Source organism: Petaurus breviceps, unplaced genomic scaffold, assembly GCF_028583685.1.
Source record: "Petaurus breviceps papuanus isolate PSGF00001 unplaced genomic scaffold, PetGlider_PUasm1.0 80, whole genome shotgun sequence".
Taxonomy (NCBI): Eukaryota; Metazoa; Chordata; class Mammalia; order Diprotodontia; family Petauridae; genus Petaurus; species Petaurus breviceps.
Window position 1 is genome coordinate 18,682,070 of NW_027186540.1, and position 19,878 is coordinate 18,701,947.

At 34.9% G+C, this 19,878-nt stretch overlaps 1 protein-coding gene across 1 annotated transcript in view; it reads left to right on the top strand.

The window, feature by feature from the left end:
- LOC138176033 (membrane-associated guanylate kinase, WW and PDZ domain-containing protein 2-like) overlaps positions 1 to 19,878 on the top strand; it is a 1,726,709-nt gene that overhangs the window by 465,822 nt on the left and 1,241,009 nt on the right. The window contains exon 2 of the mRNA XM_069106765.1: positions 1,497 to 1,613. Coding sequence (XP_068962866.1) covers positions 1,497 to 1,613 — 117 coding nt within the window. The remainder of the gene's footprint in view (positions 1 to 1,496; positions 1,614 to 19,878) is intronic.

Below are 19,878 nucleotides of genomic sequence, written 5' to 3' on the forward strand. Positions count from 1 at the left end.
TTATTTGGTTTATTTCCTAAATGCCAGCAGGGTGACTAGGTAACATGCTAATATTACTTATTTCTCCTGTTTTAAGTGCAGGTTTGCTTGAGATGAGTGTCAGGATTTGAATCTATGGTCCTAAAGTAATTTTTGCACTAGTTTCTATTTATATTTGCTTTTTCTTAGCTATTTCAGACAGTTCAGTGTATGTTTTGCATTCTAAACCTCTTGGGGTTATCATTGTACAAATATTTTATTAACAAAAATACAGCAGTGATCTTGATGTACATATTTAATATGACAAAATGTCTCAATCAGATTTATGAATTCTGATATTTAAATCCCATTTCCTCCATATTTCACCTAAAAGTTGTCAAAAATATCCCTGTAATTCTGATTTTACTCATTGCATGTTTTGATGTTAAGTTAATAAATCAGAATTAACATTTTCTGTAAGAATTTGAATAATGTGAATAAGTATATGGGATATTTACTGAATTAAAATCATTGTTTTTGAGCACTTATGCAATCACTTTGTTATTTAAGATAGAGAATTGCCAAGTGAAGAAATTCCCTCTATTAATGCAAATCAGAACCTTTTCTACACATGCTAATCTTAGAGATTTGCCTAAAGCCCTAAATTAGGTGACTTGTCCAGAGACATATAGATAACCTGTGTCTTAAGGACCTACTCTCGTTCTACTACACCAAACTATCTCTTGCTTTGTTAGGCTAGTGTTAAGTAATGTCTAAGACATCAAATCAGAGACTTTCAGACAACACTAGATTGGCAAAGATTTAGTTATTGCATATGTATTAACAATGTTTCTTGACTTAGAATTTATGGCATTCCATTAATTTACCTATTCCTCAAATTTTTCCAGAATACCGAGGCTTTACTAATATTTATCTATGCTTTGCAAATATGTAAAAATCAGAAAGATACTAGCCTTTTAAAGATGAAAAAGCCAAAGAAAAATGATTTTACCAATATAAAAATCCTTAGATCCCTGCCTGATCTCTTTACTAGTTTACTTTTTCAATTGATTATAATACATTTAAGATTATTTTAATTTCTGAAAGCCAAAATAAAATAACATTGGAATTCAAGCTAAATATTTACAACCGAATCTTGTTATAAATAGCTATAATCAAAATTTGAATATAGGACAGCTTATTTTTGAAATTTAAGTTACAAAGAAGTGGGTGTACTCTCCTATTTGTGGTTTAGTGCCTGAAATATTCTTATCTAAGTAAGCTAAGAAAATATTTAAGTAGTTCCATGAAAGTTTTAACAACATAATTTAAGTAGAAACTTATTAGTGCTTAATTTGTAGAACAGTTTCTTGTACTTCTCTAGCTCTTTAAAAGCTTATTTAAAAGTTTGTGATTATTTTTATACATGAATATATCATAAATGGATATAAATTCTTTTCAAGGTAGGGTCTAGTAATTTTAACAATACTTTTTTTCTGTATTCCATTTCCCTTTATTAAGAAAATGTCATATTTCAGGAGGAATTGTGGATAAAGATCTCCGCCATTACCTCAACTTGCGGTTTCAGAAGGGCTCAGTGGACCATGAGCTTCAACAGATCATTCGAGATAACCTCTACTTACGTACAGTGCCATGTGAGTAGGCTGATTTTGGTGTCTATATGTTGCTTGATGGAGGGGGGAGAAGAGGTGTGTGTAAATGACCATTTTTTAAAAAGAAGTACTCAAGATGCTAGCAGTGCATTGTCATATTACTTCTAATGAATGGAGGACGGGATTAAAAGGGAATGTTGATTGTCCTGGTGTTGTCGTTGTTATTATTTAGTTTTGAATTGTTAACTCTAGCTAGAAGGACAGAATGATAGCATTTGAAAGCCAACGATTAAATCCAGTTGTGAATTTGTAAACCCATATTTCTCTTGACATAAAACATTGTCTCTTCTGCCTACTTTGCAAACTTCTAGCAAATTTCATTTACTCAGTGTGATTATATATAATGTCCCCCCCATACACACACACACACACACACACACACACACTTCCTTCAGACCTACATAAGTTTGTTAAATGTCTCTCTTGGAGAAGTTGAATGTATGTGTTTAAAGAATAGTGGTTTCGTTGTTCTGTTTAGAACTCCATTTTGGTGGTCAACAGGGAAGTTGTGGTGAAGTGAATTGTGGTCCTCAGTGTAGTATCTAGAGATAATTCTCAGCCTAATACTATAATGAATCAGAGTAAAGGAAAAGCTCATCTTAGGGTAAATGAATATACACACAGATACAACCTTCAGAATTACCTTACCATTTTATCCTATATATGTCATTTTGAGATACATGTGATATTCTTCTAAAGGGATAATAGACTATTTATTAAAAAGGAAAATGAGTTTTGAAACAACCAGAAATTGAAAAGTTATCCAAACTAGTACCCATTTTAATGTGGTAAATCCTAGACATATTTATCGTGCTTATATGCATAACATCTGAAACTGAAATATTTTGGTAAAAACCTCTCCATTTTGGCTGGATGGAGGATTTCTGACTAGGATGGCTGGTGTATTATTATCAAGCCTAATATACTCACATGGGTATATTATAGTCATTTGTGTGTATGTGGTCGGGAGGCTGGGTTTGGTTCATATTAATCTTTTTTTCTGTTACCCTACCTAGAAGGGCAGAAAGATCAGATTCTAACATGATCCTTTCTAAATTCGCTTCAGAATCCCATATTTCCTTTAACACAAATGGTGATCTCTTTGACTCAAATGTCTAACTGGTAGCAAATATCATTTTTTGCAAGTTGTTTTAGTTAGCATCCTTCCCCAGAAACCTTTCTTTCTTTCTAGAAACGCTCAGCAAGTTCTTTCTTCCTTAGACTGTACTAAACTAATTTAGGTGAAGATTCTGTTACTGATGGTTTGAGAGGATACAAAAATGGGGAGCAACTGAAAGGATCATTCTAGCATCTAGAGTTCTATTAAATGTATACTGAATTGAAATGTATTAAGCATACAGAGGTGTGCAATTCAGAATTGAAATTTCACATAGTTCTTCATTAAGGAGCAGGGACAATGTTTTTGTCGTTAAATGGTCATCAATCCTCAAATGCCACATCAACCATATAAGTATTACAAAATAAAACTGCTTTGAGATGGACAACTTATGAATCACAGTGAATACCTTTATAATAATGGGGTAGGGGGAGTTCACTTTTGTACTCCTGGATTTTTTCCTGGAAGTACAGGAAATTGCATCCTTGAACTTGTAAGTTTGACATTAGATTGATGGGCAGAAGAAGATGGATTAAAATGAATGACTGTACTATTTATAAGGAAACGGGTGGATGCATTTTCAAAACTGTGATGTTGTCAGTGGTGCTGTAAGAATTTATCTTTTGTGACATGGAAGAAAGCAGATCTGAAGTACGAAGAAAGGACTGGCACTTTATTGTATGTAAAAGCTGAAGGAAGTAGATAAGAAGCTGACATTGAGGTATACTTGTTGTCATTGTTAAAGAGAAGAGGAGAATGAGGCAAGCTTAATTAAATATCCAGGTAATTGGCATTAATCTTGTGATAGCTTCTAAATAAATCAATTAATTTTCTGGTGCTCAGATGCAATGGGTGAACTTTTTTAAAAAAAAAAGTAAAACTAGATCTTTGATATTACTGGTAAAGGAAAAGACTTTCATCCTATCAATTACACTTAGCCTTTGAAAGATCCCTGTAGAAATTGAGAGGTTAAATGACATACTTAGGGTGACATGGTATGTTACAGAGACAGGAAATGAACACATATCTTCCTGATTCTAGGACAATGTTGACTCAATATGCCATAATGGGAATTATGAATATATGAACAAAATGAAACAGCCTTTTGTGAGTCAAAATAGAATTTTAAGATGAGATTTTAGCATAAAGTCTTGAATTTATTTATACAAAGATATTTAGAAGCCCAATGAATATAAATATTCTGAAAATAGCAAAAACAACAACAAAAAGGATGTGCGTTGTTTTTTTTTTCTAAGTTAGGTTAGCCATTTATATAGTACCTGACAGCATCATTATCATCCTTCTCAATGTATGAGATGTTGACCTCTCAGGTTGAATTGGCAGTGCTTTTAGACACACAGTGGAAGCATCTAGATCTTCTTTTAGTAGGGCATTCTAACTAACCTTAAATTTCCTCCTTGTTTCCCTTTTGAAATCTCTCAAACTTTGATTACTCAGTCCTTATTGGGTATTAAGAAAGCTCTGTGATCAGCTAACTGTCCTTGACTTCCTTCCATTAGGCAAGGGTTCACCATTTTGTGCATGTTTGTGTGTGTGTGTGTGTATGTGTGTGTGTGTGTGTGTGTAATGGGCTCCACTGGCAGAATAGTGAAGCCTATGAATCCCTTCTCTGAATAATACTAAATATATAATTTAAGATACACAGAATTACTATGGAAAGCAATTGCACTGAAATGTAGTTATTGTTTAAACAAGTTCCTGCACAGAATGCTAAAAACAAACCATCCCTTTGTTTTAAGGTTTAAATTCCTGGATTATACCATTCCATGGAGCAGTTCTTTATGTTATCACCAGATGTTTACAAATTGGTTCACTTGAGTCAGTGGGACCAATGACTACAGTACATATTAGTTTTCATAGAAATTAAAATCATCGGGAAAGAAATGTAATTTTACAACAGATGGAGAGCCATGGGAAGAATGAATAAGTCTAGATACCTCAAACCCTAGTGAGTTCGCATATAATATCCCTTGGCCAACTTTGAGTCATATTCAAAGGGATTCCTCATAATTCCAGGGAAGGTGAGGAAGAGAATGAGGATTTATTTACATAACACTGCTATGTGCCAGACACTGTAATAAATGCTTTACAAATATTATTGCAGCATATTTATGACTAATGTCTAATGCATGCATGATATCCTTTTCCACCCAGTTGATGGCCTGGACTTCATCATGTTTCCAGAAACTTCTCCTGCAAGATCACATCAAATCATAAATTTGCACCTCCTCAGGAACGCCTTTTCCAGTTTTCCCTCTGTCTCTTTGCAGAGGATGGAGAGAGAGAGAGAGAGAGAGAGAGAGAGAGAGAGAGAGAGAGAGAGGGAGAGAGAGACAGAGAGACAGAGAGACAGAGAGACAGAGACAGAGACAGAGACAGAGAGACAGAGAAAGAGAGAGAGATTAGATTGTTTTTTTTTGCCTTTCTTTGTATCTCCAGTGCATGGCACATAGTAGGGGCTTAATAAATATTCATTGACTCAAGAATTGATTTACAATGTCATTAAAAGAACCAGTATCTAATATATCCAACTATAAATTATCTAGAATTATACAACCAATTTTTATTAAAATTAAACAGCAGAAATGATTTAGTTTTGTTTTTTCTTTTTTCTTGCAATGTCAAGGCATTAATTTCCCATCAAAAGAACTAAAATTCCTATGATGCTAATTTTTTAAACATAGTAACAGATGGTATCATAAACTTAATTGCAATTGTGTATCTTCTTATTAAAGTATTCATGGAGATAGCAATGCCATTCTTGTTTTCCTCATAACATAGGAAAATAAATACTGGCTATCATGTCACTTCCACCTTTTTTCTGAGTTTCATAATAGATAAATTCTCATAACTACCTGCTGCAATACTTTTTATCATAACATTTAATATTCCTGATTCAGTAGGGACTACATGAACCAATTATTAGTCTCAAAAGCTACTTTATTTGTGATTCTATATAGAAAGATACGTGTATTAAAACTTCTTAAACCTGCAATATTGTTCAGTGATATATGTATAGAAGCAATACCTCTACAATAAAAATAAAACTACCTAATGGGATATCTTCCCCTAACATTCAATTCTTACTTCACCTCCCTATCAGGAACATCACAGAGGAAGGGAAATCAGAGCAATTTATTAAGTCCTCATCAAGCTATTTCCATTAGGCTTTAACTCAACCGACATAGCCAAAGTCAACCAATCAAAAAGGATAATTGAATTTTTATTTAGAAAAATAAAGGGCTAAAATGGATAATGGAAGGATTCAAGTTTACTGATAGGAAGCTGGGTCTATTAGCAATTAATCTAATCTCATTCTTTTAGTATATGGAAGGGTACACCCTGTAAAGATTTTAGTAGTACCCCTGAGATTTTGGGGTATTGTTTCTCTATTATTAAATGTAGCCTCTATTTTGATATTCCTCCATTTTAACTGCCATTAATTAGAACTCCACTTCATCTAACTAATTAACATAATTGTCTTTTATAAGGGATTATTTCCTTAAAAGACACAGCAAGAACTCAAATATACACATTTCTGTTCAAATCTGGGGCACACTCTGCTCTATTCCAATTCTGTCCCTGAGGAAACTAGGCTCAGACATGGCAGTTTTCTACCCAGCATTTTTCCCAACAGCTTTATATATGAAAAGATATTATCCTGTGAATAACTATATTTTACCTGTGTCCTGAAAATAGTTCTGTGAGACCTTGATGATGGACTGACTGACTAAAAAACCCAGAATGAACTCAACTCCTAAATCTTTTCTTATCTCACTCTCCTTATCTTTTAAAAAATCATGAAGTCAAAGCCCTCTGGGATGTCTTTTACTTAAAATCAGAAAGAATTGATGTGATAACAGGGCCATGTACTTGAGGGGCACACCAAGGCAACATTGATTGGGACATTAGGAACTGAGAACTCTTGCCCTGAGAAGGATTCAATCCTTACTTCCTCACTTGAACATATAATTCTGAGTGAGAAGGGTATACAGTATAGATGAAGCACAAGACTTTAACTAGTGTCTTTTGAATATATTCTTGTTCTAGCCTCATAGTCAATCACAAAAGTGATTTTTTTCATGATGTGATTAGTGGACTATAACCACTTATGGAAGATCTATGTTCATGCTACAGAGTTCATGTGAGAATTCCATCAGCTGAACATTCTAAATGTTTTTATAAGAACTGTTCTCAGTAACCAGTCCCATGTTACAGTAAAACATAATCATCTTTTATGCCACTGTGCATTCCAAGAATCTTGACATACTTGGTGTGCCATTCAATTATATATGTTTAGTACTTTCTACTCTTGATGTTTATCAAAATCCAAATTAAAGCAGAAAAGAATGACAGGAAAGTAGAATTATGTACTATTTCCTTTTTTTTTTTTTTACAAAAAGATATGTTAAAAGATTTCAGTGCCCACTTTTAAGTCTTCAAAAACAAAAATTCTGGAAGGGTTGAATATTTTTCCTTCTCATACCTGCAATTTGACATCTGGTGCTATTATTTTGCTGAAAAGTATTGTAAACTTATTTGAAACTGGAAGAAATAATAATGAAGGGTAAACAAAAGGCAAAATCCATAAGGCTATGAATAGAAAATAAATACATATAAAATAGAATAAAATCAAAAGTATATGTCTGAAAGTACAGCTTTTTAATAAATACTATTGACTAAGATGGGACACATTTATATATTAAAGAAACTGAAATTAACATAATTGGGAAAAGGTATTAAAGGAATATTCAAGAAACATTATTAATTAGCTACTATGTGGAAAATATGATTTAAGAGAAAGAAAGATAAGGAAGATAGGGACTTTGATGAATCCTCCCTTATTCATACAGATTTTAGTCCCTTATAAAAGAGCCTTTTTTTTTCTTTTTTTGTAGCAGGTAATTGTGATACAATATGAGTGAGGAAACAATGAGAAAAAACCTAATTGTCATAAATGGGATGATCAAGTTACTGACTTTAATCAGTGCATTTCCCAGTGCAATGAAAGAAATAGTGTATGTAATATGTTGCTCAGCTACCACCCATGAGTTTAGAAAATCTTGAAGAAAATGAGAATTACCACAGAATTGTTCATAATCTCATGGCATATTCATTCATTCAATTATTCATTCATTTTAAGGAAGGATTCTGCTTAATTGTATAATAATGTCCAAAGGGCAATCAAACTGTGCATACCATTTGATCCAGCAATGCCATTCCTAGGTCTGTATCCCAAAGAGATCTACATGTGCAAAAAGGACCTACATGTGCAAAAAATATTTATAGTAGCCCTTTTTGTGGCAGCTAAATATTAGAAATTGAGGGGATGCCCATCACTTAAGGAATGGCTGAACAAACTGTGGGATATGAATATAATTGAATACTATTAACAGTTCCACAGGAAGCATACAGGAAAACCAAGAAAGACTTATATGAACTGAAGCAAAGTTAAATGAGCACAACCAGGAAAATGTACACAATATCAGCAATATTGTGTGATGTCACACTATGAATGACTCAGCTCTTCTCAGAAACTCGGTGATCCTAGAGAAGTACAAAAGACTGGCAAAGGAAAATGCTATCCACATCCAGATAAGGAATTGATGGACTCTGAATGCAAATTGAAGCATGTTTTTTTCACTTACTTTATTCTTTGTTGAGTTTTTTCCACTTTTAATTTGTTTCTTCTTTTACAGCTGTAATATGGAAATATACTTTACATGATAGCACATGTATATCCTTTATCAAATTACCTAGCTTTTTCAGGAGAGGGGAGAGAGGGAGAAAAATGTTACATGCTAGGTCTTGTAAAATGAATGCTAAAAATTGTCTTGACATGTTGTTATGGGAATGAGAATCTGAAGATCTTCCTTGCACCTTGGCCCTTTGATAGGCTTGGGTGACTATGAGGACCTTCCCTGATTTGAAAATATATTCTGCCCCCAATAGGCTGAATGTGGTCACATGGAGCCTGTGGCAGGAGGCTTGTTTTTCAGGAATGCCCACACCTTGTTACTTTGTGATTGGGCAGTGGGTCAAGAGGGTTGTTATGCTCTCTGAGCCAAGAGAAGGCTATATATACCCTCATGTGAGATTTTGTTTTGGGGCTCACTTTGGGAAGAGTTGTGTGATTTGGCCAGATGAAACTCTGGGCACCCTTTGAGCCCCCTGGCTTTGAAAACCCAGATGTAGGTGCTTCCCTATCTGGCAACTAACTAGGAATGGATATAATGGTCAGACAGCTGGAAGCCTTGTCTGCTGATCTGTTTCTCTCTCTGCTTATAACTTCTGCTTGTAACTTCTGTTTGTATTGTCTGAAGTTCAGGATGTTGACTTATTCCCCTAAACTAGGTAAATGTTACTTTCTTTTAGAAAAACATATCTAAGAACCTTTGGTAGCAGCTATTATGGGAATGCTAGGGTGCTTGCTGCTACAAATGTAATTGGGGAAAAAACAAAACACTACTAAAATTTTAAGAAAAATTTTACTTTGAATAGATGTGACCTTGGCTTCCTCTTATTTCTACTTGGCAAAGAAGGAAAATGTCTACTGGTCATTCTCCTTTGGTCTTCTAATTCTGCCAACTCTTTTGGAACAATTATACTTTTCTAGGAAATGGTGATGGTTTTATCTTTATTTTCATTCTTTTTGTGGTAGAGAAGAAGAATTGGAAATCTTATAAAATCAGGGTAGGTTGGCACCATTGCAATTGCACATTATGTCTTCTGATCTTTATCCTGATTTCTAATTTGCTATGTATTTGACCTTTGCTCTAACCATTCAGTGATATGACAACACAGAGATTCCTGATTCTGACATGACTTATACATCTGTAACATATATTTTCTGTCTTTTTAGGCATAAATGGATGTATTCACATTCATTTGTGGGGTACCATTTAGTGGTTGTCATATCTATCATTCTCTGATTTGCTTAAAGAAAGTATCTATGAGAAATCTTAATTTTCTGCAAGACTGTTTCTTTGATTTATAAACTGTGTTATTTTTTGAGTGTAGTATTTGCTATCCTATCCCATTCCCATCTTTATATTAGTAACCATTAGAACATAAAGATAAATGATTTTTTATCTTGAAAAATCTTCATAGACTCTCTTAACTTCCTTATCTTTTCTGATAGATATTTATACAGGGGATCTAATTGTTGTTGTTATGCTCATTTTACTTATGAGGAAGCAGGCTGAAAGAAGTTAAATGACTCACCCCAGGTACTACAGCTGATAATGTTTGAGGCCATATTTGAAATCTGATCTTCCTGAGTCCCATACTAATCAGTGAACCAACTATATAAGTTACATAAGGACGCATAGTCTAAGAGTCTGGCAGTCATGTTGCTACAGTAGGAAAAAAAATACTGAATTTACAGTAAGGGGAGATGTATGTTTGAATCTCATTCTTGCAGATTACTCTGTGTGTTAACCTTGAATCAAGTGGTGTCTAAGGATCTCCTAATATATGATCTTGAGAACTCCTTTTAAAAGTGGTGGGAAGAACAGATGAATATGTGAGCAAGAGATGACAAGAAGGGTTAGGGGCAGTTTGGTGGCACAGTGAATAGAATACTGAACCTAGAGTCTGGAAGACCTGGGTTTTTCAAATCCCACATCACACACTCACAACCTTAGCAAGTCATTTAACGTTTGTATGCTTCAATTTCCTCTTACATAAAATGGGGACAATTGTAGCCCCTAGATTCTGATGTTGTTGTTAGGATAAGATGAAATACTTGCTATACACTCTGAATAATGTAAAGACTATGAAAATGCTGCTGCTGCTGCTTCTTCCCCTCCTCCTCCTCCTCTTTTTCCTCTTCTTCTCTACTCCTCCTCCTCCTCCTTTCCCCTTCCCCCCCAGAAATAGTATTACCACAGTCACAGTAATGGCTTCAATGACTGTTTGTCTGATAGCTTTGGATTGAGGAAACTCTCTGTATCTTGGCTACAGATTATACCTGAAGTGCTACTTAGATGTTTCAAAAATAGGCCCCAGTAGTCCTAAATATTATCTTACTAGAAAGTGTAGTTAGCCTTACCCACTGGAGGGTACTGAAGATTTGAAGAGAAAGTGGATGAGGGTTGTTGCTGTGAGATAATTATAACACTTTCTATTTGTTTTCATATTTATATACATAATAAACTTATTTTCTCACATGGTTTGAAAATAAGATTTTCTAAGTCTGTGGAATGGTAAAAGAATAGTGGCACACCCTAGTGAATCTGGAATAGCAATGTTCAAAGAATTAAGATATAATCAAAACATTTTCCTCATCACCAGGTCATTTTTTTAAAAACTCAAACAGCTCCCCTACTAACAATAGATTAAGAGGGAGAAAACCAGGGTTCAAAGCCTTCTCTCATTTGCTAATAGCATGACTTTATAGAAGTTATTGTCACTCTAGCCCTTTTTGCCTCAGTTTTTTCATTTGTAAATTGAGGAGGCTGAAATGGATGTCTTCTGAGGTTCCTTCTAGATTTAGATCTATGATCCTATTAGAGATTAGGTATTTAGGGGTTAAAACTAGAATGTGTGCAGGATACTGGTGTGTAGACTTACTAAAGGAAATAAATTCAAAGGATTAGGTAAATATGTCATTAATATTTTAAGCTGACTATAATTTAAATATTCTATGATAAGGTACTTTAGATAAAGTAACATCAATTAACTTTTTAATGTGTATGGGAGTTCCAGTTAATTGAGAGTCTAGAGTGATAGAATGTCAGATATTGCCAGGTTTTACTTTATATGAATTGAAAAAGATTTCTCATTTTAAGTAGTGAAAACTCTGAATTGTCTACTTATTGGAGTGATTTGATCATATATCAATGTTGGTATATTTTTGTCAGGTGAAAGAGAGAGAGAGGATTCCGCACATTTTTTTTTAAAGCAATTGGGGTTAAGTAACTTGCTCAAGGTTACACGGCCAGTTATTTCTGGGTGTGGAGCTAAGTATCTGAACCCAGATTTGATCCAGGTCATCCTGACACTGGAGCCAGTGCTCTTACCCACTGAGCCACCTGGCCTCCCCTAAGCAATTAGGGTTAAGTAACTTGCTCAAGGTTACACGGCCAGGTGTTTCTGGGTGGGTGCTAAGTGTCTGAGCCTGGGATTCGATCCCCAGGTCATCCTGACACTGGAGCCAGTGCTCTTACTCGCTGTGCTACCTGGCTGCCCCTTCCACACATTTCTTAAACTGTAGTGACCCTTTAAATGATTTTCTATCATGGCACTTTAGTATATAGTTTATTTTTTCTTCTATGAATTTTGTCAGTTTCCTCTTTCCACAATTCCTTTTTTAGATGTCACCTTCATATCAACTGGCAACCACAAATATTATAGATCTGATGTATCATTCATACAGATTGTTACTTTATGTACATTTTGTACAATTAACCAAAAGAATTTTTGGATTTTTAATAATCCATTATAGTTGATGGGGGGGGCGTGGGGAGGAATCTCTCAAAATATAAATGAATTACCTGCAAGAACATAGGAGAAAAAAAGAACAAATAATTTTACAGTTGCAAATAGGCACATGCAATTCTATATCTGGGATTAGACAGAGATAATACAGATGATTGTCATCATAATGAAGGACTGGTCCTCTTACTCCAAACTGCAGTGTTCTTTTCATTATCCTACCTTGATGGACACTTTGACTAGATCAGAGGGTATACTAACAGGGTTCATGTGAAAGATGATTGAAATCATGGGTTGGACCCAACTGAAGATGGCATGTATTCCAGGATAAGAAATGCAAACTTTAATCAAGCATGGGACAATGTTTAAGTAATTTAAAAAGGAGTAGAATTAGAATGTGATCCAAGTAATTCACGAGTAAGGTTATGTAGGCAGCAAGGCAAAAGGTAGGATGGAAAGGATTAAACTGGAATTATGGACATAATTTAGCAGACTGATCACTAGGTTTCTTTGTTTTGTTTAGTTTGAGTGGGGCTGGTTAGAAAGGGAGGGAGAAAAGAAGGGACAGATGTAAGAGATACTGTGGAGGTAGAATGGATAGGACTTAGCATCTGCTTGGATGTAGGAGGTTGATGGAGAAACAATCTGATATGAATTCAAGTTTTCTAGGGAATTACTGATACCATGAATAGAACTAGAGAAATTAGGAAGAGAGATAGGTCTTTTAGGGAAGAACAATGTATTGGTTTAGGACATGCTGAATTTGAGAAGCTAGCAAGATAGAACTAGCAAGCAGGCTGTTTGAAATGTGACCGTGAGTTTGAGAGAGTTTGGAGGGTAGATATATAGAATTCAATTCATGTAAACACTTCATTAAATGCACATCAATATTTGTTATTTGCTTCTCTGTGCAGAGCATTATGCTAGGCTGTGGGGCAGATGCAAAGTTCACTTAAGATAATGGTCTTGGGGAGTAGGAAATGATCATTGTTAACTATGAACAAGGCACTGTGCTAGGTTCTGGGGTTTCAAAGATGAAATCAGACCCAGATCCAATCTTCAAGGGGCTAATGAGGAGATAACAGAGGGGAACAAGACACATACACAAGTAAGTACAACATGTGAAGGAAAAAGATGAAATTCAGACAAAAGTTTCCAAGGAAATTTGAAAAGAGGGAAATCATTTCATCAGGGATGCAGAAGCAGAAATAGCAATTAAGCAGGGATTCTTCTACATAGAAATTATCTTTGAAATCACAAAAGTGGGTGAATTTAGCCAGGCTTCTTTCTTGCCTCCTGTTTTTCTCAGTTACCATACCGTATTATTTTGATCTATGAAGAGCAGGGTGTCCTCTATTAGATGAAGAAACAAGTGGAGGTAGCTATAAAAAAACAGTTTTCATATTAGGAATAATATACACCCTCTTTCATCACTCATTCTGTGATTGTGTGTGTGCACTCAGGCTAACAGAGACTCACATGCAGTTTCTGCACATGCATTCCATGGTTTACTTGCCTTGAAAACCTCCATCCTGTGGGAAATCAGGATATTTCATAAGACTGGAGGTACCACAGGATTTGGTGACTGCATAGTCAATTGTTCTGTTTTCAGTGTGATGGAAGGAATCAGTCATTCTGAGTCATTCATAGAATATTAGTACCAATTGATACAAACACCAGTTATTAACACCATTATCTCACATCAATATAGTACTTTAATTTTTAAGAAGGGCTTTCCTTAAAATCATATTTTCAGAATGTATCAAGCAGTGTATATATGTCAGAAAGTCATGCATTTGGGTTCACTGTGTTAGTGAGCCATGTATAATAATTGCACTAAATGCAAAAACAACTGTACACAGCCTCAAAAGAACTTGGATCCAATCCCAGCTTCCAGACTGAATAGCTTTGTTACCCTGAGCACGTCATTTAACATCTTGGTGTTTAAGCTTCATTTTCTGTGACTTGAGGATAATATTTGTATTGCTGACCTTATAGGATTGATGAAATGAAAGTACTTGTAAAATCTTACAATGCTATACAAAAGCATTGTTAGTGATAGGCTGTATTCTGATGCCCCTTCTAGTTCTAAAATCCTGTGATAGTATAATTTTGCTGGCCATCTTTGCTGGAACTTCTGCTCAGTCAGATGTATTCATGAAATTGGTTTAAATTATTCCCAAGTACATAATGCTCTTGATTTTGAACAGGTGTAAATAGCTTCTGGAAATTGAGGATAAATCAAAGAAAGCAGACACTGCAAGATAAGAAAGTTGTGTTTAAAGGAAATGTACTTTGGAATAAAAGAGGCTGTGCATTTAGTTTGAGTTTCCCTTGAGTACAAGTTAAGGATGTCATCCTAACTGATATTTCCTCTAAATCTGCCTTTGCTATTCATGAAACTAAAATATGGCTTAGAAGTCTAGTGGATAGGAGATAAACATAATGAGGAGAGCAAGGCATTAAAAGTCTTTTCCCCTTTCATGGAGGGCAGAAATGAATTGTGTTGGTATATAAAGATTTTTGAATTTTAAAGTTCATTGTTATGAAAATGTGATTTTTCAGTTTTATGATGACTTGTCAATTATAATATGTCTTCTAATGAAATGCTTCATGTAATTACGTGAGGAAAGTAGTGGAGGTCATAACTTGATTCACCCAATTGAAGGCTCATTCTCTATTTATTTTACTTTAGGTCTTGGCAGTTCTGATAAAAAAAACTTTAGGGCAGGTAGAATTTGTTAATGAAGTTGATTAAAAGTTAAGATTCTTGGAATTCCATAAATATATCTAATTCAGAAGCAGATCCTGTCTGTATGTAAAGACATACATATATATTTATAAACTTCATGTATATTGTTCATGTATATGTATATATATTATATATGTGTGTATATTTACACAGACATATATGCTCTCTATTCCTTAAATTAAGCCAAAAACACTTGGAGTACTTCACATGTACTTTGACTTTTATTCCAAATTGCATCACCTTCACTCGTTACAGGCTAGATTGCAGGGCAGATGCGTGTTATATCCCCCAAATCAGTAACTACATATATTAGATTTCTTGGCACTAATTTACATCTTTACCTGCTTCTGAACAATTATAAAATTTGGGAAGGCATAATAAATTGGAGCATCATGCCCTGAATTCCATGAATCCTTCCACAGAGTACCCCAAATAGACACATAGGACCTAGGGCAAGACTTAAATATAGAATTAAGTTGGCACTCCACCAAGATGTACACAAGGTGATTCAGAGTCACCTGAGAGTCCATACTTGCATAAAAATACCTCCTACTCACTTACTACAATGTTTCCCACCCTTTTTATTCAGTCTGAAAATCCTAGATTTTCTGTGTGGCTCATTTCAATAAACCAATTATTACAGGAGCTTTGGAACTTGAGTTAAATTTTAAGGTGTAATTGTTGAATTGGGGAAGAAAGCATGCAAATAGTTATATAAACTCACATGGTAGCACAGAGAAAATTTTCTGAGTTCCCTAAGAGACTCATTCTCAGAAAGAGAAGATTCAAGACTAGTTAAACTCCTCTTGGGGAAGGTGTAAAGTATATGGCAAAAGCAAATTTTGGAGAGATATAATAAGTTGATAGAAGAGTAGAATCCTTAAAATAAACATTTCTCAAATGAAGAATCACAGTCAATTAACAGTCACATGAAAGATTGCTCCATATCTCTACTAATGTGGAAAATGGGAACAAAATAACTGATATATTTCCGTTCACACCTAGCAAACTAGGAAATATGACAAAAGACAAGAAAAGTTAACATTGGAGACATTTTAGAATGTCAGACACAATAACACACTGTTGGAGGAGCTCTGAATTGGTCCAAGTGTTTTGGAAAACAATTTGGCACTTTGCTGAGAAAGTGACTAAAATGTCCATGTCATTTCACCTAGAAATCCTACTGTTAGACCTATGTTCCGAGGATGACAAAATTAGAAAAGGCCTCGTGTACACACAAATATCCATAAAGGTACATTTAGTTAGTTGCAAAGAACTGGATGTAAGATAGATCCTTAGCCTCTGGGGAACAATGAAGCTTATCATGGCACATGAATGCAATTGAATATTGCTATGCTATAAGAAATAATGAATATTACCAATATAGAGAAGCATGGGAAGATTTATTTGAACAGATTGTAAAGTGAAGTAAACAGAACCAGAAAAAATATACATGGCTGAAAAAATATAAATTAAAAATAGCAATGAAGGGGCAGCCAGGTGGCTCAGCAAGTAAGAGCAACGGCTCCAATGTCGGGATGACCTGGGGTTCAAATCCGGGCTCAGATACTTAGCACCACACCCAGAAATAACTGGCCATGTAATCTTGAGCAAGTTACTTAACCCTGATTGCTTTAAAAAAATAGCAATGAAATGAAAACTGGATGTTGTAAAATTGCATCAACAAAATTTGGCCAAAAACAAGAGATATGAACTTCCTTTCTTTTGTGGGGAAAATTACAATGCAGAAAACTGAGTATAATATTGAACTTTGTGGATGGATTGTTGTACTATACTGCCCCCCCCCCCATATTCATTTTTTTCATTGTTATGAGGAATTGCTCTCTGGAAGGAGAAGAAAGTAGACATTCAGTGGGAAATGTAGGTGATGTGAGTAGACTTAACTTTAATAAATGAATCATCTTTGAGTAAAGATTGAGTAATTGGAAAACAACAAGAAAAAAATACTGTTAAAGAGTCAGGCCCTGATTGTATGTGGCTCTAGTGTTAGTGGTTCTAGTACCAGAGGATATGTGCTTAATTTCTGAGCCTTAGCTCTCTCATATGCAGAACAAGAATAGGTAATCTCTGATAAATCTTCTAGCACTAGTTCTGTGATTTCAACACTTGTGTTTGAGATAGTGAAAGAAAATTGAACAATAATAACCTATCTCATAATGTTCTCCAGGGCTAGGTCTACAGGACACTAGTGACTTGCCAAACAACTTCAATAGTTCCCACCTATCCCACACTTTGAAAGTTTCCAGATTAGCTGCTTCGAGTTAATATTTTTAAAAGCTTTAGAGAAAGCTTTCTGAATGGATATTAACTCATAGAGAACTTGTAGTGGTACACAATCATGGCCAGGCCAAATGGAGACTCCTCAGTGCTGCAGTGATGTCTAGAATTGTTTGTTAGTTGTACCATATATACTGCAGCAAAGGCATCTAGATAGCACAGTATTGGAGCTGGAGTTAGGTCATTCCTAGTTCAAATCTAGCCTCAGACACTCAGTAGTTGTGTGACCCTGGGCAAATTGATGTCCTTCTGCATTAGGGTCCTTATTTGTAAAATGGGAATGAAAGCACCTACCTCCCGTACTTGTGAGGACTAAATGATATATTTGTAAAATGTTTGGCAAACATTTAAAATACTATATAAATGCTACATATTATTGTTATTGTTTTGTTTTAATCTTTTTGCTATTTCAAGGCAGTTATCATGTCTTGATTACTTCTCTTCACAACATTAAAACAATGTCTTCAACTATTCTTTTCATGGGATAAATCCAAACATCCTTGCTACCTATCCCCCTCTGAAATCTCTCTGTCTAGTCAATGCCTTTCTATTAAGTGGTACCCAAAACTTAACAAAACACATCAGGTGCAAATAAATGACAGAGTGCAGGTGGGCCATTTACTAATCATAATGGTAATAATAATGAAAACTAATGTATATTCTTATAGTGTTTGTTATATGCTAGGCACTGTGCTAAGCATTTTACTCCTTTGATCCTCCCAACAATCCTGGTATGTAGGTGTTATTATTATCCCATTTTACAGATGAGGCAACCAAGGCAACCAGACATTAAGTGATTTGCCCAAAGTCACACAGTTCATAAGTGTTTGAAGACAGATTTGAACTTGGGTCTTCTTAACCCCAAGCCCTCTGCCCTATCTACTGTGCTACCTAACTGCACCTCTCCTAATGCAATCCATGATACCATCGACTTTTGGGGCTAAAGGTGGGTAAAAGAAGGGATTGAACCACTACTTGGATTGGGTGAAATGGTGATAACTGACAATAGAGAAGGAAGGACTCTTCAATTTGTCTTGATAAATGTTTATCATTTCATTTCAAGGAAACTGACTTTCTGGCCAACAAGGAGTTGATAAAGAACTGATGAATAGAAATATGTATGAAGTGGTTTTATATATATACATATTTTTGTTGAATGGCAGCCATCTCTAGGGTAGGGGCAGGGAGGGAAGAAAAGTAAAAAAAAAATAGGAGAAAAAATGAGAAGAAAATATATTTTCATGATAACATTATTATATATTTTAAAGGAATAGCAACTTCTATATAAGTTTCCTGTTTCATGTTTAATGATCTGTTTTTCAATACTACTATATAATGGAAATGTTTGTTTTATTCCTTAAGGTCAGAATGAAATAAAAAGGAATTGATACTCAACTAAAGAGCTAGGAAAAGACTGTCCAGGAATAAGGAGGCAATAGTCCCGCTGTAACTCCCATAACATCTGGACCTATTGTCTTCAAAGCCAGTTGTTACAGTTTAGGAAGGACACTGATAAACTGAACGTTTCCAAGAGGATAGTAAATGGGAAGTTTAAAGGCTTTGATTACATTTAATATGAGGAATAATTGAGAAATGGATGGGGTTCAGTCGGCAGCAGAGATGACTGAACAAACACATGACAAATGTCTTCTAGCATCTGAAGAAGCATGATGTGGAAAAATGATTAAATTTATCTAATTTGAACTAGAAGGTAAAACCTTCTAGAAAAAAAAGTAGTATTAGGTTGAAATTTCAGAGCAGTAACTATAAGCTTGATGTTAATGAAAAGAAAAACATAAAACTTCCCATATGTCCATCTTCAGGTAGTATGGGATTAAAGTATATAAAAAGAGAAGCTGGGTCATCATGTATCAGGTATGTTATGTGGTAGATTTCTTTTGTGCTATTGATGTTGTTCAAGTATGTAAAAAAAGAAGCTGGGTCATCATTTATCAGGTATGTTATGTGGTAGATTTCTTTTGTGCTATTGATGTTGTTCAAGTATGTAAAAAAAGAAGCTGGGTCATCATTTATCAGGTATGTTATGTGGTAGATTTCTTTTGTGCTATTGATGTTGTTCAAAGGTCCCTTCCCAGTCTGAGATTCAGGCTTCTATAGTCTTGTCCACATGAGTTTGATTTTTAAACAAATATGTCTGTCTTTCTATTGATTTCTAGTATATTTATTATTAGACTTGATCCATTGTTTCACTGTTGTTCTTTAGTTATCTTTCAGTCATTTCCAACTTTTCATGAGTCCTTTGGGAATTTTCCTGACAAAGATTCTATACTGGCTTAACATTTCCCTCTCTAGCTTATTTTACAGATGAGGAAACTGAACCAAACAGGGTTAAGTGACTTGCCCAGGGTCACATCAGCTAGTAAGTCTGAGGTCACATTCGAACTCAGGAGGAGTTGTCTTTCTGACTCCAGGCTTGGCATTCTATGTGCTGCACCATGTTGCTGCCTGATAAAAGAGAATTCACATATTCAGTGGCATTAAGTTCTTTACAAAAATTTTTGCTTTTCCACTTATTTCAAAGCTCCTAGCAAAATATTTATCATTTTACTAATTGACACAGGTTGTCATATGGAGGCTACTGGAGCATTGCTTTTGTTCTT